General features: G+C 55.9%; 1 protein-coding gene across 1 annotated transcript in view; it reads right to left on the bottom strand.

Moving 5' to 3' along the window:
• The window catches only part of SLIT3 (slit guidance ligand 3), a 513,545-nt gene that overhangs the window by 71,772 nt on the left and 417,784 nt on the right, over positions 1-23,989 (bottom strand). The window contains exons 9-12 of the mRNA XM_037127916.2: positions 23,789-23,930; positions 13,464-13,535; positions 8,692-8,763; positions 5,122-5,193 (exon numbers count right to left, since the gene is read on the bottom strand). Of these exons, the coding sequence (XP_036983811.2) occupies positions 5,122-5,193; positions 8,692-8,763; positions 13,464-13,535; positions 23,789-23,930 (358 nt within the window). The remainder of the gene's footprint in view (positions 1-5,121; positions 5,194-8,691; positions 8,764-13,463; positions 13,536-23,788; positions 23,931-23,989) is intronic.

Raw genomic sequence — 23,989 nt, 5'->3', positions numbered from 1 at the left:
GGCATTTGTATTCTCCACACCTGCCTGCGGGGGCTGTGGGAGACAGTGGTCTTCCTCCTCCCGCAGATGCGGCATTTGTCTGGAAATGCCGAAAGCAATATTCCAGAGTCCGCAGGACAAGGTCTTCTCCGAAAACGGGCGCTGAGAAAGAGCGCATATCCCCTCCTGGACATAAGTGAAGCCCTTCCAGCAGAGACCACGGGACGGAAGGGAGGGCCCAGGCTCCTGCCGAACAGGCCCCATGGAGCCCCTGTTCCTGATACAAGGCTGGGGGGCCGCTTTCTGTCTCATAAGCGCTGGGGTGCAGACACACGGGAGGAAGGACCGCACCAACCACCGCAGGGCATAACCCTTTGTCTGGCTCCTTCTGTAGGGGCGTATTTCTAAAAATGGGTTCTAAACACTCTTTATTGTTTTAAAAAAGTTCTCTGTGTATCCCCGGCAGTATTTAGCACTGTTATGCACTGGCATAAACTGTTAAGAAGGACACCAGTTAGGGGCTGCCCCAGACCCCTGAATAAGCTACAGGGAATAGAGTCAAATCTCCCTCATTAATGTGTCTTCCTCTTTAAAAATTTTTTCTCTTTAGAGGTAGCCCTCTGCCATGCTGAATTTCTCTATTAATTGTGATAAAAACCACTCTCTTGTGTTAGGACAAACGTGCTCTCATCCTTCCCTGTAAAATGTGCAGGTTTATTTTGACCTTCGGCAGCTCCCTGCGGCCGGACATGCGGGGAACCCGGGGTCCCAGCTGCCTTGAGACTAGGACTGCGGACCCTGCCCAGACCCCTCTCGGGCGTGAGAATGGGTCCTTGGGCCCCGTCAGGCTACACACTCCCTGGAGGCCGCGGGAGGAGCCCTCCCAGTCCCACCTGGGGGCAAGGTCACTGCTCACGTCTCTCCTGGTAACGACTGCAGTGCTGGTCACGGGTTGTGGGTTGTCATGGTGATGCCCGATGCCAGGGAAACTGTAAATGCAGCCGTGCCATTGGGTGGCCGGCCCGTAACACGAGGCCTTGTCCGACTGCACAGACATGGGAAAGCCCTAGGAGCAGGGGGCAAGCAGCCCGGCTTTCCCTAAGGCAACGAGCTCACTCGGACATCCAGGCCTCGTCTGCTCTCGGAGATCCAGCGGCCTCAGCTAGTGTGACTGGCCTGTTCCCTCCATTCCACAGCATGTAGGGGGTCACCTGCCCATCAGACTGCTCCCTGGTCACCACTAAGCCCTGCAGGAGGAGTCAGCCCTTCACAAGAAGAGCCAGAATGGAGTGATTCCAGAACCAGCCTCCCCAGGGCCTTTCCCTCGGAAGCTCCAGGTGCACAGGAGAGGGAAGGATGCCGCCCTCGGGGATGAGTCGGACAGCAGGTCTCTACCCACTGCTGGGGAGAATTCTCCTCCTCTCTCCCAGTTCAGAGAACCATGCGGCTCCCTGACTGCCGTTGCTCAGCGCAAGTGTCAGTGGGGGGATGGCAGTGACTGAGAGGAAGGCCCAGGGACATGCGGGCCCCCCAAGGGGCTGGCTTAGGTCAGCGTCTCTCATGCCGTGCAACGCAGAGGTCATTCTGCAGATGTGCCTGGGCCTGGGCTCAAAGCTGAAGTGTCTGGCGCAGACTCCAAGGTCAGTCCGCCTGGGTCCAGCGTTTGGTCACTTCCAGGCTGAGCGAAAATGGCCAAGCTGCTTACCCCTTTAGTGCCTCAGCTTCCCCGTCTGTAAAGTGGGCCTTCAGCAGTATCTCCCTTTTAGCATTGCTGTAAAACTGAGATGGGACGAGCGGAATGAAATTCCTTAGCACGCGTTCTGGAGCTTATTCGGTCTTCGGTGAGTGCCGGCTGCATTCTGTAGCCGCAGCCGCAGTGAGACTAGTGAAACAGCTGGCGCGGGAAAGTGAGCGGCGGGAGTGGCGCTTTGCTCTCTGCCTGGTAACTGGCACGCTGTTTGGCAAACTCCAAGATCCTGAACGGTCCTGTGTGCCTTCCAAGAAAGTCAGAGAACAGGTGCCTGGCTTGTCTTATTCCCGTCCCACGGCAGCCTGGTTTGGTGTAAGACCTCCTGGGGCCGGCCTGGCATCGAATGCCGCCGCAGGTACGTGAGTTTCCACCTCAGGTGGCTCTCTGTCCACTCGGGCTGTCCTATGCACGCCATGCAATCCATGAGCCTAGGCGAATGCTCTTTTCCCCAGGGCGGCTGGAACAGTGTGGCCCGAGCTGCCCATCAGAGGAGGAAGTGACCTCTTGCGGCTTGAGGAGGGGCTGACCTCTGAGCGGCAAGGTGAGGGGCCCCGGGGGCGCTCTGGCTGGCTGGGCACCCAGGGTCTCTAACTGCATGGAAGTCCCAGGAACCGATGGGGAGGAGCAAGAGTGCCCGTCTTGCTGCTGGTGAGGAGGGACGGATGGGGATGGAGAGGAGAGGATAAGCCCCTTCTCTGGTCATCCACGGCTCTGGTCCTCGAAGCTGGGAGCACGTGCCGGTGGCCTGTCCTGTCCCGACCTCGGATTCTGAGGTGACTCCCTCCACTTTGGGAGGGAGTCTCAGAGCACGCTTCTTGTTCAGATGGGCACCTGACTTGCCTCCCGGCCTCCTGCTTGAAGCAGGCAGACGACCTTGCATCCCTAGAGGTAGTAAGAGTTGCTACTAAGAAGTAACGAATGCGAGTCCATACAATGGGTGTCTGCAGGAATGGAGCTGTTTGGGGTGACACGCAAGGAGACACGGCAGCATTTTGAAAGTGACTCAGGGGGGCTGTGAGGAGGTTGGGTGGGAGGCCTGAGACACGGAGAGAAATGGGGAGGGAGGGCAGGCAGGACGGCTGACCACTTTGTTAGCGGCAGCCTTGTGACAGGTGCCGGAGGGGAACTACCCAAGTTCACCACGTGCGGGGAAGACCGCATGGCGTTGTGAAGCGCCAATAATTTGAGAGACGGAGAGAGAAACCCCCCCCAAATCTCTCACAAAAAGCCTTGATGTCAAAGGACAGGAAACGGCCCGGACTGGCAGGGTCTTCTGAGCGGAGCCTTCTTATCAGAATGCCTCCAGGTCTAACGAGGAGAAATCCAATCTACGGCGGGCTGAACGCGAAATCAGATCTAATCGGGACCTGCCTTCCCACTGCTCCACACAGGGTCACGTCCCAGTGGCGGTCACACTTGCTGGTTCTTTCTGGAAACAGCCTGAGTCCTGTCAATCCTTGGTCTTGGGGAGGGTGGGGGTGAGAGGAGCCTCACTTTTGTCTCAGCTCCTCAGTCCATCGGCCTAAAATGAGGGGTCGCTGGAGGCACCTCCTGGGCCCGTGCAAAGTCCTGCGAGTCTGTCCCCTCCTGACTGCCATCAGCTCCAGGCGGGGACCCGGTTCCTTTTGTGAAAACTGCGCGTTTCCCGATTCTCCGCTACGCACAGCACACAGTGCCAGGCACGGGGATGCACACTTCGTTCCTCTTTCCTGAGCACAGGGGCATGTTTCTCCTCACGCCAAACCCACAGACTGTAAGGGGCTACTCACCCCAGCCCTGGGGCCCGCGACACCCCCAAACCCACCTCAAGGCAGATGCCATTGTTACACTTCTTCCCAGGGATGCATAGCCAAGGTTAACCGGCCTTATGGTGGCAGTTGTAACTTGCAGTTTCTTTGCCACGAGCAAAGTACACCATCTGCGAAGCAGCGGCCCCGGCAGAGCCCTGGCGAGTCCTGCCAGCGAACCCGCGGAGGGCTGGGACCCCTGAATGGGACAGTCCCACGCAGCCACGCAGTGGGAGACAGGCGCGGACACAGAGGGAGGGAGACGCAGAGACGAGGGCAGCGTCTCCTTCCTCCCGACCTCATTTTCTCTGAAACAAGCCTGACACTGTTCTGACGGATGTACCTGGAGACTCGCTGGCCACCTCATGGCGACATGATTCCTGTTACCGTACTGTCCGAGCAGAGACTGTCCAGGCTGAGCCTCAAAGGCCATGGGCAGGGGAGGGAGGAGAGGTGAGGAGAGGGGTGGGAGGAAAAGTCTCGCTTCCTCCGTGGTGCAGAGCCTTCCTACCTTCCTCTCTCCGCCCTGGCTCCTGGCCTCTCTCCCTCACCGGGAGGCCCAGCGTGGCTCCCTGGTCTGCAGCCTCGAACCGCAGCTGCGCTTAACTGTGTGGGGGCAGGGAGCCCCCTTCCCTTTCCTTGCTGCCTATGGCTTGGAGGTGATTTTAGAAAGCCACATACACATGCACACACGTGTGCACACACACACACTCATCTGAACTCGGAGGCTCACCCCTGAGCTCACATCCTGTGCTATTCCCGGGGCTGGGGCCCCCTGAGCTCTGCGCCAACTTCTCCGTGCCTCCCAGGACCCTCACAGTCCCTAACACCAGTACCAGTCATGATGCCGACCCAGAGCAAAGGTGGACGTGTGCGTGCACACACACGTGTCCCCACACCCCCAGAACATGCGTGTGGATGCCACAGCTACCTATGCGCACACATGAGATAATTCTCCCCCGTCATAACATCTTAAAGTATGGGATGAGCTCAACGCCTGTAAGTGCCCCTCCACATCAGAGTTCAATTATCTTCTTCAAACATTTAAGCTCAGATGACCAGAATGAAATAAATGCCAATAAATAATCCCAGAGCTTAAAATTCAAGGCAACAAATCTTCCTTTAAATTAAATAAACACTTCCCACCCAGCCATCGATTTCCCAGAGGGAGTCACATGGGTGACGGATTGTGCTCCCCTCCGATTGTTTTGCCGCTCCCCCACCCTTCCTCAAGGTCACGTGTCTGTCAGCGGTTCCCTTTTGGCTTCAGTACTGGCTGCTGGTGTGTGAGTTCCCAGCACCCCCCACAGGATTCAACGAAGCTTAACTTCCGGCCCCCAGGCCTGCGGTCAGCCTCGCGCCTGGGCCAGGCTCCTGAGCTAGGTCATTAGGCCTGTTCACGCTGACCTCGGCCTCCCCTGCCAACTCCCTGGCTCTCCTTCCAACAAAGGAGGTGATGGTGGAAAGGGGCGGACGCTCAGGTATTTTTTCTCCTTGGTGTGCGCCAAGGGAAAAGAAGACCTCTGCACAGCATGGCTCAAAGTCTGCGGAAGGGGGTCTGCACCCAGTCCCAGGGATACAGACAGTGACCAAGTTTGTACTCACAGCAGCTGCAGGGACACCAGCCCGTCGAACAGTCCCTTGGCAATCTCGGTGATCTTGTTCCCGTAGAGCACCCTGGAAAAGACCGGAGAGGGCGGCAGTCACCACCGATGTCAGGCCGGGAGGACCCCTCACGTAGGAGGCCATCGCCTCGGCCAGCTCCAGGGCGGCCGGCTCTCCAGGTGACCCCTTCACTGGTCCGCCTCACCCCTTCCCTGCGCCAGTGACACAGCAGGCACGTGCCCCGGGGCGGGAGGGGGCAGGCTGTCTGGGCACTCCTGGGCAGCCCAGCTCAATAAATGATCCACGACAGGAAGAAACAGTCCCCCGTGGTGTCTCCCTGCGTGACTCACACCCCGGCAGTAAGTAAGACGTGTGGGAAGCTGGCTGGCCCCGTGTCCCCTCGTCTGCAGCGAGTGATGAACAGGCTGAGCACAGCTGGCAGGACGTTTCATGTCCTGGGATCCCTGAGCGGGGACCTCTCAGCGTCCACCTCGATGGGGCTATCAGGGTTCCACCCGGATGGCTCGGAGACTGCGGAGTCAAGGACCGGCTCTCGGGGGAAAAAATGAGGAACAGGGACTGTGACCTTGGCAGGGTGGCAGCCTCTACATGCCAGCCCTTCTCTGAGCTCCAGGAAGCGAGGAGCTTAGATGGACGTCCTTTACCCACCTCTCTCTCAGGCCTGCCTCCCACTCCCTGGGTCTCCCACTCATGGGCTGGTCTCTGGTGAGGTGGGAAGCTTGGGCAAGGAGCCTGCTGGGTCTTCCCCGGCAGCCCAGGGCCCGTGGGTCCTGCTGGCCCGTGCGGCATGGACACGAAGACCCTCTGGCCTCTCCTCGGTCTCTTCCATGGCAAACACTTTGCTCTCTCTTAGGTCCAGCCTCCTCTGAGTTGGAGGGAACTTAGCTAAGCAGGGTTTATTTGTGTTTTTTTAATTCCCTTTGGGTCTTGCAGCACACCGAGTGAATGCAATACCCAACCGCTCCTCGGGGCCGCTGTGTGTGTTTGAGGAGGTAAAATGTTAGGAGGAGGAGCTGTTAAACGGGAGGGAGAAGCCGAACCCCGCTCTCTGGATGCCACTGGGAGTGAAGAGTGAGCGTCTGGCTCAGCCTGTGGGTGTGTTTCCTTAACGTTTCAACAAATTAATGACTAAATAAAAGTCAGCATGATGGCTCAGGCACACACTTCTAATTCATATTAAAGCCTGGGAGCGCTGGCTCCCACTGCCCCACGTAGTGAGGCCACTGTCTGCTCCCCTCAGCTGGTGTCCTGAGTTCTATGGGCAGACGCCGGGGGCCAGGGCTCCGGGGCAGGGGGCCCTCACGTCATGGCCTTGCACCTGTTGCGACGTCTAGCAGCCTAGGGGGTCGAATTGCTCCCCAGCAGGTGACACGGCTGCCCCTTGTGGCATCTGGGTGTAGACCCACCTGGCTTCCCCCCGCCCCCCCCCGTCCTTCCTTGGCTGCCCTCTTCACACCCTTCGGGGGGGAGCTCCAACACCTCTTCCCCGGGAAGTTTCTCCTGAATATTTTGGCTAAGGTTTCCCAATACCCATCACCCCGTTTTTCTTTCTTTCTCATTGTTCATCATATCACATTGTATCACTTATGCACGGGGTGGGGCCAAACTAGGTTTACAGTTGTGAGTATGCAAAACAGCTTATTCTTGTATAATTATTTATGAACGGTTGGATTATTTTCCATACGGACAACCGTGAACCTGCTTTTGCCCCACCCTCTATAGTTAGTTTAGAGTGGTCTGGGCAGCCCCCACCGGCCCCTCAAATACAGGCCGTGTGGTGACATCTTGTGGCTCAGTGGTGACTGCGTCCCCAGAGCCGAGAACGCACGCAGCGGCCAGCACGATCGTCAGTGTGGAGAGAAGGAGCGAACAGGACCCTGCCCTCACCTGGGCTGCCGCTGAGTTTGCACTGTGTTCGTGTCCAGGGCTCCGTGACGAGGGTCTCATCTGCCCTGGTCACTGCCACACTCTCGGTCCCTGGACTCAGCACGCACAAGGCATCCGCCGCGTGGAGGAATGCGTACATTGTCGGGGAGAAAACAGTGCCCCGACACAGCTCAGGATTGGCTAGTGGTGCTCCAGGTTCGTGTTGGGGAACCACAGTGTGCGTCCCAGCAGAGGGAGACCAGCCCTGGGGGACAGGACGGTGCGGAGGAGCAGGATCCGAGTGGCCGACGGCCGCCCTGCTTCTCCTCTGTGATCTTCAGCACAACAAGCAGACACTAATCTCGCACGCCCTCCTGTCTCTGATATCCCAGCCAGATGTTCCCTCCGATAAACGAAACTAATTTACTCCGCAAGCAATAGCAACAGCAGAATCAAGAGCCTTCCCCGTCCTCAGCCGGTTCTTGGGGGATGAGGCCGGGTGGGGGAGGACGTGTATCTTGCTACCTGCCTGCTTGTTAAATTAGGCAGAGGCAGAGTGGACAGCTCACCTCCCTCTGCGCATCCTCGTCTCGCCCGGGGGGCCGGTCACCCCGTGACATAAACAGTATCAACCGAGGAGACCGCTGTCCTGTCCTATTGTTCACTTTTCCCATCGTTCCCAGAGGCAGCAGAGCATGGCGCCCGGGGACTGCGGGGTCAGGCTGCTTGGGTCCCGTCCTGACGTTCCCACTTGTTAGCGAGGACTCTGGGTAAATGACATTTATTTATGCACCAGGATTTTTGTACAATGACGGTGGGCCAGGCACTGTTTGATGCCAGAGACGCAGCCAGGATTAAAACGGATGAGACACAAAACGACGGCCTGGTCTCTGTGGAGCTGAGGTCACCCACGTTCGTCACCTGGCAGAGTGACGAGGGTGGCCTCGGTGCTGTGGGTCACGGAGAGCAGAAAACAGCAGCACCTGGTACATGGTTGGTGCTCAGGAAGGGCTGCCAGTTACTCTAATCACTGAGATCATCGCCACCATGAAATGGTGTCAGGCAGGAAGGGCACCCGGACCCCAGTGCCTCCCCGTGAGCCACGCATAGGGCCCGGACCAAGCGCCAGGTGCCATCCCTTCATGCCCCGGAGGGTTTCTGAGAGGCAAGGCTGCGGTTCCACCCACTGGGCTGCCCCAGGGTTTGCGAATCAGAGAAAGGAGGGGCGCACAGGGTGGGGCTGAGCTTTCTCCACCAGCGGCCATAGGCTGATTTGGAGAAAAAGTCTGAAAGTCAGGGGAAGAGCGTGAGTTCTTCCCTGGGCAAGGCCGCATTTCCGGGGAACTGGGCCCACGGTCATCAGCACACGTTACAATTCTCTCCCCCTCTCCCTCGAGAGCCCAGCCGAGGCCTGTGGGCTGGGAGGGGTGAGTGTGGTTGGAGCAGAAGACGCATTCAAATTAAAAGCCAATAACTGGGAAGGCTACTGGGTACTTAATCAATAGAAATAATGCATGTGCGTTGTAGAAATATTCCCTGAGATCAATTTCCCCTGAAGAAATATTTGTTTCTCTAACTGGGCCGCCACAAGTGTGGAAGGGCGTGTGAAGCCTTGACAGTGAACGCCTCCTGGAACACACGGACACACCGCCCCGGTCCCCGGGGCCCCTGCACCCCACTTACAGCGACGTGAGCGATCTCAGACCCTGGAAGGCGTCCGGGGCGATGTCCGATACCTGGTTCTTGCTGATGTCTCTAAAAACATGAACGGGAAGAGTCTGAGGACACGGCTCAAAGGTCCAGCGTGGCCAACCCTAGGTGTGGATCAAGTGTTTCAGGTACTCGAGGTAGTGAGAGTCAGTCAGCCGACTTATTTATTCGCAGTGCAACAGACGGGGCTTCAGAAGCACTCGATTCACCCGCCCGCCCGGGGTGAAATGCACTGCACATGCGTCACTCTTCCTGGCTTTCCAGAAGCGCTCACCCACGGCACCGTGACTTTGACACACGCCTTTGCGCGTGTGAGCCCTCATCCGTAGGCGAGAAAGGAGCCCAGTTGAGTGATGGGCTTGTCGAGGTCACGTTACCTGCAATTATGGCACAAATGAAGCCAGAACACCTCACTCAAACACGGCCGGCCGGCCAGGGGTCCTCTGAGCATCCTTGCCTACCTCCTGCCTCAGCAAACGCTTATTTTTCTGCCCCAGTGTCCTGAGTCACTTCACCTCCTCGGTGACTTGTCCTCCTTGAGCTGCCAAGAAGTTCTGACTGGGGTGTGAGGCTCTGTCTGGCTCGGTGCCTGGTCCAGGACACGAGATTCTCACGGGATGGCTTCGCGACATGGATTTGTCCCTGGCAGTGCCCCTCGCACAGGAGCAGGCCCAGGACGGTGGCATCAGGCTGAGGGACAGTGGGAGTGAGAGGAAGGCGGGCTGCTGGGGGGGCTGCTGGCCGGCTCACTGCTGGGGAGGCACGGGGGTCCTCCCTAGAGCCAGGAGGCTGCCCCCTGCCGGCACCCCAGTGGCCCCTGAGCACCGGCCTTGCTCATGGCACTTCCCTGGGGGCCAGCCTTTCTCTCAGAGTCATTAGCTCAGAGATGGCCTCTGGCTCCTGCCTCTGCAAGTGGGGAGGCTCCAATTTCCAGTGACAAGGAACCTCCACAGTTTGTTCTCTTTGACAAAGTAAATCACTGGGCCTTCGCTTTTGTGCAGAAGAGGGGTGGGGGTCTTGGCAGGTCAACAAGGAGGAGACAAGGGAATATGGAGAGGAAAGCCCAGCTAAGTAGATTCTTAAGCAGTTGTCCCCAGCGAGGCCAGACCCCCCCAAACCCCCAGCCTCTTAAGCACCCCTGCGGCCTCTTTCTCCTCCTCCTGACAGCCTTCCCAAGGGCCTGTGAGCACCCCTGCCTAGGCCTCCGCTCCCTGCCCTCCCTGCTCCCGAAGCCTGCTCACGGAAAGAGGCTTCACAGGGTCCGGCTTCTTAGGCACAGCTGTCGAGCTGATCCTTTTAGCTGGTGAGATTGCCTCTAACAAATCCACAGATTGTGCTGCAAACGCGTCAGCTTACCCTGGGCTTTTCTTCAGCGCGCCATTCTTGTATAAGGGTTTTAACAAGCCAATGCCCCGGATTACCCTAATCTCGCTGGCCGTCAGCGGGGCCGCCTAGCTAGGCCTTTCGGGCCAGCAGACACGGCAATGTGTTCAGATCAGACCGGTGGGGGCAACCGTTTTATTGCTGTGGCTGCTTTTTCCTGACCCCGATGTCCCTTCCAGGTCCTTTAGTGTCCAGCGTGCAGAGGAAGCTCTGTGATCAGTGGGGAAGCCCTCCGCCTTAGCCTTGGGAGGGTCACCTGGTTCGCAGTCCCCACCTAGACTAGGTCCCACCCCTCGACGGTGCAAGGTGCGATGTCTCCTGGTTTTGGAGGTGGTGGGGAATGGAAAGTGGAGAAGTAACAGTCCAGCCAGGAACTGACCCTGGCAGTCATTTCGTCTCAACTCTCAGCTGTGCAGGGAGGAAACTGAAGCCCTGCAAGGGGCGGAGCCTGGAGTCACAGGGGACTCGGCTATGCAGGCGCAGAGCCAGCTTCTCGAGCCCGCCCTGCACTTGCCTGTGATGGATGCTGGACAGGAAGGCAGACTGGAGAAGACTTCCGGTGCCCTCCCGACCATCAGGGTGGCCCTGGAACAGACTCTGGGCATCCGGGCCACTCTCAACTAGTGCTTCTCGACCTCAAAACTTCACCAGTGTTCATTAAAGTGCATCCGCGGAAAGCCCGATTTGCTACAAATCAGTCTGCCTATGCCACAAACTTCCAGGTATTTTCACGCAGGGGTCCGGAGGGGCACTTTAGGCTGCAGTGTTTTAGAATCTGATCAGTCTCAGGCCCAGTCCAGGCTCCCGGGACTTACATACAGACTGAAAGACCGAGAAGGGGTGGCCACGGCAGACTGTTCAAGGCAGAAGTGGCAAATTCCCGTGCCAACAAGGATCAAGGGGGAAATCAAAGCGAGTGACGCGGCCCTGCTGGAGCCTGTGACATGCCACGCTGCCTGGGACGGTGTGAGTGAAGACCTCGACACACCCTCCTGGCTGAACGTCGCAGGTGTGCCGCGGCGTCTGCGCGACCAGTGACCCAACCCCGTAAGCCGGGGTCCTCTCCAGGCACCTGACTCTTTCTAAACACGGCTTCTCTGCGTGGACACTAGTTTTTACTGGGACGTAGTTTTATACGAAGCCGACCAATAGAAATAGGTGGGGACAAAGGCATTCATTCAGGGAGAATTCTCTGTCTTTGTCTTATGATTGGAGATAAGAGAAGGGCAAGGTTCTTTCACGGTGGAGGGGGAACCTTTTTTTTTTTTAAAGATAATAGAAATAAACTTGTCACTATACCCAGGAGGAGTTCACATTCAGGGGTTTATAATCCACTCTCACCAGGGACCCTCATCCTCCCAAGCACCCTCACGCGGGCAGGGGTTTCTGGAATTCCAGTTGTTGGAAAATATTTAAGTGGTCGCTCTTCCTCACCACCCCTCACTTGGGGAAAAACGGGGCATGGTCATAAATGCCACCAGAAGTGGTCAAAGCGGAGACTCGCTGTCCAGGTCGTGACTGAGCAGGTCTCATGAATTTTGAATGCACAGCTCATGGCGAGTCCACCAGGAGAGGACAGCGACACAGAGCCAGGCTCTCAATTACCTGGACTTCACTGAAAAATTAGAGCGGTGCCTGAAATCGTGCAGGAGGTACAGGTTGGGGCAGTGACTGAGCTTGCCATTTTTCACTGAAATTACTATCTGGCTGCATAATCAAGCTGGGCTTTAAAAATGAATTGGGGGGTGGGCTCTGGGGAGTGAGCCAGGGAGGCAGGGAGCCCAGGAGATGAATGGCCCGGGGTGTTAAATATTAAGGACTATATTTATACAGCTCCTCCAGCAGAAGCGCTGCCAAGGGAGGGAAGAGGAGCCTCATTGTGTCGGCTTCCACGTCTGGAATCGTACCAGGAGGAGATCTTGTTTGGTTTGCATTTCCAGGGAGAGGGGAAGTTGGCTTCCTGAGATCTGAGGGTGAAGCCTATGAACGCTGCCGCTCCGCCCGGGTGATATTTTTAGCATAAAAGGAGTCGGCAGGCACGTAACCTCTCTGCCAGTCGGCCTCCTCCTCAAGGGAGCCGCACGGATCGGCCCCCAGTGGAAGGGAGCAACAAACCCGCGCCCGCGGGGTCCTACCGGCCTTCTCCTGCTGCTCTGCGCGGGCCAGAGAGGGCGAGGGGCACAGTGAAAGCAGCCTCCTCGTCGCTGGGCTGTGAGGAATGATGCTCAGCCTGGGAGAGCGCAGGGCAGCTCCCTCCCAGAGTCCCAGCACCGGCAGCCGCAGGACGAGGCCCTTTCTGAGCCCCGCCAGCCTTCCTCAGAGTGCCCGGGTCTGGGGGGCTCACAGAGCAGCCACGTGATGGGGAGGGTGGCGGCTGAGGCCATTACTGAAGTCTGTGGCAGGGAAGGTACGGCAGGTCTAGTGTCACCAGTGCAAAGAGGCGGTAGTGGTGGCAGTGATGTTGCTTATGGTGGTGACGGGGGTGCTGGGGACCATCACGGAGGGTCGGACTGCTGTCGGAACCGTCCTGTCACACTCAGAAAGAAGAGAGGTGCTTGCTCGGGATCTGGGCCCTGCCTCCCTCTCTCCGACGCCAGTTCACTCCTTACTCTGCCCTGTGCACACTCCCCAGTGCACACGCGCATGCACACGGCCCTCGGCCTCTCACGCGCGCTTCCCTCAGAGCTTGTCACGATTCACTGCCTTCATTCGGGCCGCCCGCACAGAGAGGCCTCCGGGGGCCCACCCTCCTGAAGACCACCCGCCACCGCCCTCTTCCCTCGTCACGCTTTCCAGCAGAGCGATTTCTAGGGCTTGCCCCGGGGGACGTCCTGTGTCCCCAGGGCAAACGCGTGTGCTCCGTGACAGCGACGTCCTGTCAGCCCCCGAGCTGCCGGCAGACCCCAGCACGGCCCCCCCATGGCGGGCGTGTGCCCAGTGTTCGTTGGGTGAGCGTGTGCGCGCTGTGCCAGTGTTGGCGACAGTGCCATGAGGGCTCAGGCCTGCGGTCACGTCTCTGCTGAAGCTCCTGCTTCAGGCCCACATCTCCAGAGCCAGGGCACGATGAAAAGGGGATCCTGAGGCTTTCGGGTCACCTGAACTCCCCCCCCACCCCGATCCCTCCCCTTTGCTCCAGTTGGAGGGGCCCATGGCCGTCCACGCAGGTGCACGGGTGCCAACACCCTTCCACCTCACCATCTGCATGCAACGCCCCCGAACGCTCCCTCCCAGTTGTAGGAGTGCGCTCTAGGTCTGACCTTGAACTGTCCAGGACATGTGTGATGCAGGCTGCCCACTTCACAGGATGTGTCGTCACCCAGAAGGACAACACGAGACCTCACCCCTCCCCAGCGGAAACTCACATTCGCTTCAGTTTCTTGTACTGGCTGAAGGCTCCGGCAGGGATGGACTTGATGGAGTTCTGTTCCAGGCGTCTGGGAAACAGAGCGGAGAAGAGTCAATGAACCCACCATCCTCCCACCAGACAGCGGTGGCTGAGGGCCTTGAGGACAGGACGGACTCTCCCATCACGTGGCACACAGTCAGGGTCAAGGGGGCCAGGCCAACACGGCGCAAAAGCCACACTCGTGTTCTGATGCAAGGAGCATCCTGCCCTTGGAGAAAGCGACAGGGATGGCTTCTCCTTGAGGATTAGGCGCTTGCTTCTAGTCAGCTGGCTTCGGACACAGCCAGCTCCTTCAGAAAAGGCTGTAGGAAGGAACCAGACAGAGTGCTGACAAAGTCAAGGGGATAAAGAGGAGGAAGAGTGAAAAGATAGGGAGCACCGGCCAGCAACGCTTACATGGAAGCATGTCACTGATTCAAATGCGCACTGCTACTGGGCAGGCAGGGATGTCAACGGGTGACTTTGCTTCTGGGCCCTTCCTCCCTCCCTCCCCTCCTTCCTTCCTTCCTTCCTTCCTTCCTTCCTTCCTTCCTTCCTTCCTCCCTCCCTCCCTCCCTCCCTCCCTCCCTCCCTCCCTTCTCTCTCTTTCTGAGGACTAATTGACATACAACGCTGCATTAGTTTCGGGTGTACAGCATAATGACTTACTATTTATTTCTGGGTTTCCATTGGCTGTTCTAATATGGCGGGGAAAAAGCCTTCACATCTTTAGCTCTCAGCCTGACATTCATCAAATTGGCTCCCTGACACCCTGGAGGCCCCAGGGGACCCGACCGGACCACTCACTCCCCTGGGCTGCTGCTGGAGTCTACGGTTTTAACATCTTTCAGACTCTCCTGAAATGCTTCCTGTCCTATTACTTTGCAAAGTCGAGAGATGCTGCAGGCCCAGGGCCCAGAGCTTCCTCGGAAGAGAAGGGGGCCATGGGGAACAAGCGAGCCCTTCCATTCTTGATCCTTTCATCTCTCAAATGGCTTCCTGTCACCAGGAACAGGTGTGGTGGGGAAGGGGCTGGAGTGGGAGGCCGGCCCTCTATTCAAGGTGATGAATGATGCCCAGCCCGGGCTGAGGGCTCAGCGTCTCCCCCTCATCCATCTCCCTCGTCTCTGAGATGCAGACCTTTTCATCACCTCCTCATTTGGCATGGATGCTCCCCAAACCCTTCGCTGGGAAGACACACAAAAAAGGTGTGTGGGGAGGGCTGGAGGGGGAGCAGGAGGAAGCCACACAGGGGACTGATTCCTGCGGAGGTCCCGTCTCCTGGATGCACACTCCTGGCTGGGATGCACCGATCCATCTTGAAGAGTAATCCCTGCTGCGTAGTGGGGGAGACAGTCGTATTAATTCGTGCCTCTGTGATCTCATCTTCATCGGGGGAACAGAGTATTTGTTACGGGAACGGCTAATGGAGCAGTTTGCCAGCAATTTTCCCATTTCAAACAACATCTCAGCTGCTAATGTGCAAGGGTTTGTCAGGACAACGCATAACACAGACAAATCACCCTCCAGACCGAAGGAAGGGGGAGACAGGGCAGAAAAACGAAGGGCGGGGGAGAGGGGAGAGGCCAGATCACTCTCGGCTGCCGGATGAATGGAGTCTACAAATGAGTGCACAAAGAAAGCCTTTGTGGCCTGCTGGAGGGGCAGGGGTGGGCGCCGCTGGGCACGTGGGTGCAGGCTGGCTGGTCAGGGACCTGGCTGGCTGTCGGTGAGCCACAGAACATGCCACCAGGTCTCAGAGGTGTGGGCTACTGGACACGGCCACTGGCTGAGGCGGCGGACTCGGGAAGGCTGCCTGGACCGAGAGGTTCCAGGGCATTCTCGTTTTCCAGACAAGCCTGGGTCTGTCAGTGAAGGCAGCAGCTCCATGGGTCCCTGGGGCCGCCAGTCAGGTAGCAAATGCTCTCCAGGAATCCTGTGATTCACCTGCCACTCTGGCAAGGGTGGAGGCTGGATGTGCCTCTGGAGGGGAGCAACCCCCCAGGTTTGCAACACAACCTGCAGCTCCCGGCTGCGGGTCGGAAGCCCAGGCAAGTCAGGTCAGGGCTGGGCGTGTGGTCAGCTGGCTGTCTAGGCAGTTTGTAATCAATTACCCTCCACTTTAGGGATGGCTGCCAGGCTAAGGGAGGGATGAATCAGGGAGCAGGAGGGGACACCTGTCCCTCAAGTGTTTAATCATCTAGTGATTTAATCCCTCTCAAGACGGTCAGCTACACAGCCACATTTTATTGCTACCATACAGGAAGAGCTATTATTTATGGAGCCGAGTTGATTTATGTCTATTATCTCTTTTAATCTTTACACTTACGAGGCAAGCTGCGTTGGTCCTATTTTGTGAGTGAAGAAAATAAAACCTAGAGGGACAGAGCAGCCTGTCCAAAGTGACGGAGCTGGTCGGTGGCAGGGCTGACAGCTGTCTGTGTCTGTCCACTGAACATACTGCCCTCTTTTTGAAAAAGGAGACACTGAGGCCCAGAGACTAAAGTGGGCTTCCCAAAGTCACAGGCAAGTTCAGGCGGTTGAGACTCCAGGGCTCCTTACGAGACATCACACAGCTTCTGAGGGGGCAGGTCTCGTGTAAAGAGGCTGCAGGCGCTGAGGGAGGGTGGAATATGGGTGTGAGTGTGTATAATATGCAAGCAGAGCGCAGAGATGCGGTATTTGAACAGAGAACAGAGAATTCCAGTCTGAGCCGTGAACCCTGCAGGGACGAATGTGCCCTTGAGACTCGCACTCTGGGGAGGGCCCTGTACCCGCTCTGTCCCCGCTTCCTGTGCTGCTGCGGCACTGGCTGACATCCGGCCCCGAGGAGACTCCGAGACCGTGGGACGTACGTGAACCTCGCTTCAGGGGCAACAGAGTCTGTCCTGGGGGCGGGTGGCTGTGACTAGTCAGCTACTTCCTTCAGATCTGAAGGCAAGAGGAGCAGTAAGAACAGCAGGAGCTCCCGTGTCTCAGGCACTCAGAGGCCAGGCGTCAGGCTGAGTTTACATGGCTTGTCCACATACCCTCGGGAGGCAGAGCCCATTCGCCATCACCACCCCCACGTTAAACACGGGAGAACTGAGGCTCAGACACGTCACGTCACTGGCCCAGATTCACAGAACCTGGGAGAGCTACAGCTGGGACTCGAACTCACTTTCATCCAGTCCGAAGGCCCGAGCTCTCCCTCACTGAGCCGTGCCACCTACCCCCTGGAGCGGAGGCGTCTCCACCCTTCCAGTCACTGCCTGTGCCCATCCTCCGGGCAACGGCCCTGCACACACATGTCTCTGTGTAGCAGGTGCCCTACACTGCCCAGCCCACAGCCTGGACCCAGCCGCGAAGATCCACGCCCCCAGGGACAGCGGCGCCGTGCGAAGGACAAACGCCGTGTTAACATCGGCGCACACGGGCACCCTCGCGGGTGTGTCTGAAGCCAACAGCTGTTTCAGGTCTCACTTAACTGGCACATGGCTCTTTCTCTGTCTGGCAAACATTCCGCGGGCTGCGGGCTGATTTAATAGAACCAGCACAAAAACAAACACGCAAAGCAAACACCCAAGCGATCTCCCGGCACGAGTGGCAACGGTGGGAACCCCTGGTGGGAATTTCAGCCGTCTGTGTTCTGCACGGATTTGCCCCTGTCACTTGGTGCTTCCTTAAGGATCTGCCACTTGCACACGTGTGGCTGAACACGATGTACTGCTCGCAATACACACGTCAACACGATGCCGGGGAGACTGGCAGGGGCGGCGGGTCACCCGGCAGAGAGGCTCTGGGGCTGGAGCTGCGCTGGACTATTGGCAGAGACGGGGGAGGCGGTGGTAACTATGACCGTCTACCATCTGCTGAGGCCTTGTTATGTCAGACACTGCGCTCCTTACACACTGGCCCTTTGTAGTCCTTCAACAACCCTGCAAAGCACCTGGAATTATTAATATACCCATTTTACAGGTGAAGAAATCGTGGTACAAAGAAGCCAATTTGCCTGATGTCAGGTTGCTAGTAAACAGCCGAGCCTATGCTTGAACCTAGATCGGTCTGATTCAAATGCCTGTGTTCTTAACCCTGAGGCTAAACTCCTTTGCATAAAAAAAAAAAAAAACCTCTAGGCAAAAGTCATCTTGGTGAGAGTTCACAATGATTCCTAAGACTTTCCCATCTGTCTCACTCTCCCCGTGACTTGGGAACTTTTGTTAGGGTGTCCAGACCCTGCTGAAGGAAGGAGATTCTGTGCTCCTCCTTCCCGAAAGCCATGCTGGGCCACGTGGAGAACAGGCGGCCTGTCGGAGCCCAGGGGTCCAGTTCCTGATGCTTCTCTGCTCGGGACAGGGCTGCGGGGAAGGTCCCCATCAGTGTTGCACTCCTGGCCTCTCCCCTTCTTTACCCAGGCTCCCGGGGGTCTTCAGAAGGGCAGTGAGAACCAGACATCCCCACTGAGGGGATACGTTTGGTTAACGGCAAAGGTGAGGAATGTGAACTAAGGACCCCTTTTCCCCACAACCGCACCACAATGTTCATAGCAGCACAATTTACAATAGCCAAGAGTTGGAAGCAACCTAGGTGCCCATCAGTAAATGAATGGATCCAAAAATTGTGGTACATATACACAATGGAATTCTATGCTGCAGAAAGAAAGAAGGAGCTACTACCTTTTGCAACAACATGGATGGAACTGGAAAGCATTATGCTGAGTGAAATAGGCCAGGTGCTGAAAGACAAATACCATATGATCTCACCTTTAACAGGAAGCTAAACAACAAAACAAACAAGCAAGCAGAAAAAAAAAACAACAAAAAAACAAAGACACTGAAATAGAGAACAAGGGGATAGTGACCAGAGGGGAGAAGGAAGGGAAGTTAAGGGGAAAAAGGGGGAGGGATTTGGAGGAACAAATAGGAAGGACACAGGGACGAGAACTAAGGGGGGGTGGAAATGGGAGGGAGGTGGGGAGCAAGGGGCGGGGGAGGCTGGGATGGGAAAAATAGACAAAAAGCTGTACTTGAAAAATAACTAAATAAAATTAAAAAAAAAAAAAGGTGAGGAATGTGGGCGCATGCGACCGGAGCCTTTCCTAACCGCCTCTGCACAACACCTGTGCTACCTACAGGAGACAAGGTGTGCGCACACAGAGCCCACCTCGCTCTTATTATGCGTATATGCTCAGCTGCCTCCAACGAAGGACGTTTTCCTTTCATCTTAGAAAAACAGGAATGAAGAACAGTATGGGGACTTAAGACGAATCCTTCTATCACGGTGCATATGCACACATGGAAATGGTTTTTTTTCTTCTTGGATTCCATTTAGATCCCAAACATGGTGCCACTTTCCTATGTGCTACGTTATTTACCATTCACAGAAAATCTCTAGGAGACATGACGCGCCCCATTTTTCAAAGGGGAGAATGGGGTGAGGCAGGGGATGTTAAAGAAATGTGTCCGAAGAGGCAGAACCAGGATTCATACGCAGGACCACTTATCCCAGGCTCTACTTTTAATCATCCTGCCCCCTGACTGGCTTCCCTTTTTACCGCCTGCCCCTGCTCCACACCACGCCCTCCCCTCCTTCCCTGGGGCAGCCCTGCGGAAACCTGGGGCTCTCAGCGCCGTTCGAGAATCCCTGGTGTCAGAGATTTCCAGAGCCCTTCGGCCCTTAGGTTTCGTTGGCTGCCTTTGTGTTTTTGTTTTGCAGTTCTTTCTCCCTTTTCTGAATTCCCTGGTGACATGGGGGATATTTGCTTTTGTTAAGCAGCTGTCTCCCTACCCCAGATGAACGGTGGGGTTGTGGGGAGCCTGGGTGGCACGTGGGGTGACCTCCCCCTGCCGATGCTTTCATTATGACTTGACCCTTGAGGTCCCCCACAGCCCCTCTCCACCAGATGAATTTACTTGCCGCAGCAGAGGGCACGGGCCAGCGGATGACACTGTATGGAGAGCCAAAAGGGAAGATGACGAGACAGATGGTCCCTCTGCAGCCTCGAGGGCCCAGAGGTTGGACTAAAGATGACAGCACGGAGGACCGTGTGGGTGTCTGGCTCTTTCTGGAACCTGTCCCCGCTGCAGGCTGGAGCTGCTTCAGAGAAACGTTAGGGAGCAGCCAGCACAGCCCGGTGGGTGGGGGCGCAGTTTCGAGGAAAATCTGCAGTGAACTGTCTCACCGCGGGTTCCCTGGTAGAAACCTATTTTTAGAGGAACTGGCTCTGCTGTGTGAGGAGACCAGCTTGGGAAAGAGTCTAAAAGAGCCTGCCAGATTGCTCTGCAGGAGAGAGAGAGCTCCCTCCCCAACACGCGGGAGAATGCAGAGCCCCTCCCAAGGTCTAGGAGCATCACAATTCTACTAGCAATGAATTGAGAGTAGAAAGTACAGCATCTGATTTGGCACCAAGGATCCCCAAGGAGAAAGGAGGAATGTGGATGGCATAGGTGGTTATGAACACAAGGCAGGGTTCTTGGTAGTAAAAAGAAAAAGTCTCATTCCACTGACTTCGGGATGATAAACCAGCCACTTCCTGTTCACCCCTGGGGGTGCAGCCTGCAGTTTCAACTCTGCTCCTTTTTTCTCACCTCTCAGCCTCCCCATCTGCTGGTCTCCTCTCACTGCTGAGCCGAGGCACTTCGGCTGCTTTAAAGACTTTTAAGCCAACACACAGGTCCCCGAGCAAGGGCTTTGCTGCTTTTGGGAACGAGAAGGTTTCCCCCCTCAAATTTCTCTCTTACATATCCCCTTTCCCAGGACCTTCCTAACCATAGTCTCGCCTCACCTGCTTTGACGTCTCAGCCTCATTTCATCACAGAGAATGAGGCAAGCTCAGCAAGAGAAGCCCTGGGCAATCTGCCTGGTGGGCGTGGGCGCCCCAGAAGCAGGGGCAGCCTTATTTGCATGTCTGCCTACATTTGCATGAAGATGAGCTACCACCAGGCTCAAAACATCACGTAAGTGACTAGCCTAGCTCTTGAACCTCTTCTCTCAACCATAACCCTCAAAGAACTGACCTGGCTTTCTTGAGGGACCTCCGGTATACAGGTAGTTCCTACTCCTACAATATGCTTTCTAACTGCTCTCCCCATGCCTAACAAAAGTGGAGGTCACAGCAGTAGCAGGAGTCCTAACTGTAGTAGTAAAATAACAGCAATCATCGCCAGCACAGTTTATCTCACGAGCCAGACCCAACGCTGAGCATTTGACAGCATACCTTCACTTAACCTTCATAAGAATCACGAAGAAGGCACTGTTAGCCTCTGCACTTCTCAATGAAGAAACCAAGACTCAGAAAGGTTATTTGCCAATGGCTAAAAGTCGGGGCTGCCGATACAATGTGGGTTTGCCTGAACCCATGGTCTACTGGGGTGTCCAACCTTTGGCGTCTCTGGAGGAAGCCCTGTCTTGGGCCACACATTAAATACACAAACACTAACAAAAGCTGATGAGCAAAAAAACAAGGCTTTAAGTAAATTTACAATTTTGTGTTGGGCCGCATGCAGGGTCATTCTGGGCTGCGTGTGGCCCATGGGCCACAGGCTGGACACCCCTGGACATGGTTAAGAACCTGGGTGTTCTTCGTTTATTTTCGGAAACACTCTAGCTAGGTTGGTCATTTCCAGACTTTTGGATTTCACAGACTTTTTATTTTGCCAATTAAGACAATCTCTCTGCGTCATACACATACTTATCTAGACAATGCATTTATAATTATATAATAATTACACATATAACTAAACACATATTTCATACACATATATATACACACTCATGCACATTCTGCTTTCACTGGCTATAATTTTATAAAACGAAGGGTATTTTTAATAACAATAATAACAGAATAAGGACGTCCAGGAATTTAAAATAAATTGGATAATTTATTTTAAATTCGCCCACCCAATGGAAAAACGTCGCATTGGTCTCGCTTTTCTCGCTTTACCTCACGTCAGGAAAAATACAGTAATGATTAGAGAGCCTTTTGAAAATCACTACTCTAGCTTGTTTCCATACTCTAGCTTTAAAATTCCACGTCCAGGTGGGAGCTCAGCAGCCCAGGTGTGGCCTGGCCTGCGTGGGCCCCACCTCTGACGAGGGTATCTGCAATTTCTCTCCCAGACCCAGGAGCCGGGCGTCTGAGGTTCAGAGATAAGGCGCAGCAGAGGACTGTGGGCAAGCTCAGAGCTCCTGAGTCAGGGCTGGGTTAGGGGGTCAGTGTTCATGGCTTGACTGCCTAGACTGGCCTCTTTCATCAGGCTGTGGTTTGAGACTCGGTCAAGGGAAAATCTGTGCCTACCAAAGAGAAAAGCTGGCAGATGGAGCGAGAAAGGAACAGGCTACGGGAATCTGAGATGACAGGAACGTTGGCAGGAGTTCTGTCTTGAACAGCCATCCATCTGGGGTGGGCCAGGGTTCTACCTTGGAGGGATGGAGAGGGAAGGGGGGGCTCCTATAAAGAAGAGCAAAGGGTGAGCTGCATGGAGAGAGAAATGGGGCTGGGAAGAGAAGTGGAAAGAGGCTGGGAAGGGTGGGGAGAGGGGGAGGGGGGGAAAGAATCAAGGGAGGGGGAGAAAGAGAAGGGGAAAGGGAGTGGAAAGGGAAGAGAGTACTGGCAGGGGTAAGGAGAAGCGGTAGAAGAAGGGAAGTGCAGGGATGAGCAGGAGAGGCAGCGAGGTCGAAGGGAATTCTACGGGAAGGGGGGCTCTTCGCGGCTGGTGTCGTGGACCACAGGAGTGAAGGAGAGCTGGGGTAAAGCACGAAGGGGTTTCACTGTTGATTCTGGCTGAGCGAAGGTGGATGAAGACCACAGAAGTTGTACACGTCTGCAGGAAGGCTGTGGAGGTGTGGATCGTGTCCCCCGGGGCTCGGGGAGAAAGTGTTAAAGGAAATCAGAGAAAAGCTGGCAAAGCAGATGAAGAAAAAAGAAACTGAAACTCTGCCGTTGTAAATCATGTGTTTCTTCCCAAGTCAATCAGGGTGAAAGCAGAGTCCTTAAAATGCCTCCATGATCTGGCCCCTCGTAGCCCTCTGACCTCAACTCCTAACACTCTCCACTGTGTTCACTCCACACTGGCCTTCGGGTACGCCAGCCACACTCCTACCTCAGGGCCTATGCACACCCTGCTCCCGCTCCCGGCAACACTCCTCCTCCAGACCTTCCCTTGTTTTTTGTCTCACTTCCTTCAAGCCCTGTTCATGCTTGATCTGCCCCCCACATAGAACCTGTCACCTTCTGTCATACTATCCAATTTACTTTGCTTTGTTTATTGTTTATCACACTCCTCCCACCATGAGAATGCAAGCAGCCTAAAAGCAGAAATTTTGTGTGTTGATGTTCCCCCAGGACAGAACGACGACGGGAACACAGTGAGCTCACAACAGCTGCTTGTTAAGAGAACGTGTGGCTACGAGAGTCCACGGGCCATCTCCTGGAGTGGGGTGGGAACACAGGCCTGCAGAGAAGCAAGGCGGGGAGGAGGAGATGATGGAGCAGAGAGAAATGTGCGAGGGAAATGCGTGTCCTTTATTTGGAGGAGTTTTATCTAATGATGTTTTTAATAAAGCCACTTAAAGAGGAAGGCAGAGAATGAAGACAATTACTGGCAAGAGGGCGCGACACCGGCAGACACGTTTTACTGGAAACGTGGACACCTGAGCCCACGCACCAACACGCACAACCTTGTCTCCACCGAAAGATCAACCTGGAGGCCAACGATCTGACCGGCGATGACTGACAGCCGCCACCACTACCGCTTCTCGAGCCCCTGCCCAGGGACAAGGGCTGTGTCACCTGCACACATGCGGTGTTTCATTAGGTTTTCGCAGTGACCCACCGAGAATGCTAGAATCATCGAGTTACCGTGATGAGAAAACCGAAGATGACGAAGAGGAATTCTTTTGCCCAGTCGCCCAGCCCGTAAACGTGGAGCCAGGATATAATCACAGCGTGACCCCAGGGCAGGACTGGCAAACTTCTGTGTTAAAGGACCAAGTGTGACACGTTAGGGCCGTGGCCGTAAGTTCCTTTGTCATATCTACTCACTCCTGCCTTAGCAGAACAGCCACAGACGATACCTGAGCTAATGAGTACGGCTGTATTCCAATAAAACTTTATTTACAAGAACCGGTGGTGGGCTGATTAGGCCCGTGGGCCCTATAGTCTCGCCCACCGAGCTGTCACACCTGGGAAAGCCTGGGAGGACAGCAAAGAGATTCCCGAGCATTTTTAACAGTCGGCTCCGACAGCCTGGCACGCCGCCGGTCTGCTGGAGCACTGACAGAGCGGGCGGTCGCCAGGGACAGGGGGGTGGACAGGGCACTCACATTTCGACGGTGCCCTCTGGCAGGTTGGCGGGGATCTCCGTCAAGCCCTTCCCTCGACAGTCCACCACGTTACTGCTGCAAGTGCAGGCCGAGGGGCAGGAGATGGAGTCGGCATTGCAGGACGGAGGCTCCGAGTGAGGGCCTGCGGGGCCAGAACACAGTGGTCAGCTCGTGTCCGAGGCAGCAGCCGCCCGGGCGCCC

This window comes from Artibeus jamaicensis, unplaced genomic scaffold, assembly GCF_021234435.1.
Source record: "Artibeus jamaicensis isolate MK-2021 breed Jamaican fruit bat unplaced genomic scaffold, CSHL_Jam_final scaffold_3151, whole genome shotgun sequence".
Taxonomy (NCBI): domain Eukaryota; kingdom Metazoa; phylum Chordata; class Mammalia; order Chiroptera; family Phyllostomidae; genus Artibeus; species Artibeus jamaicensis.
Note: the sequence above shows the minus strand (reverse complement) of the source record. Positions and strands in the feature narration are given on the sequence as shown.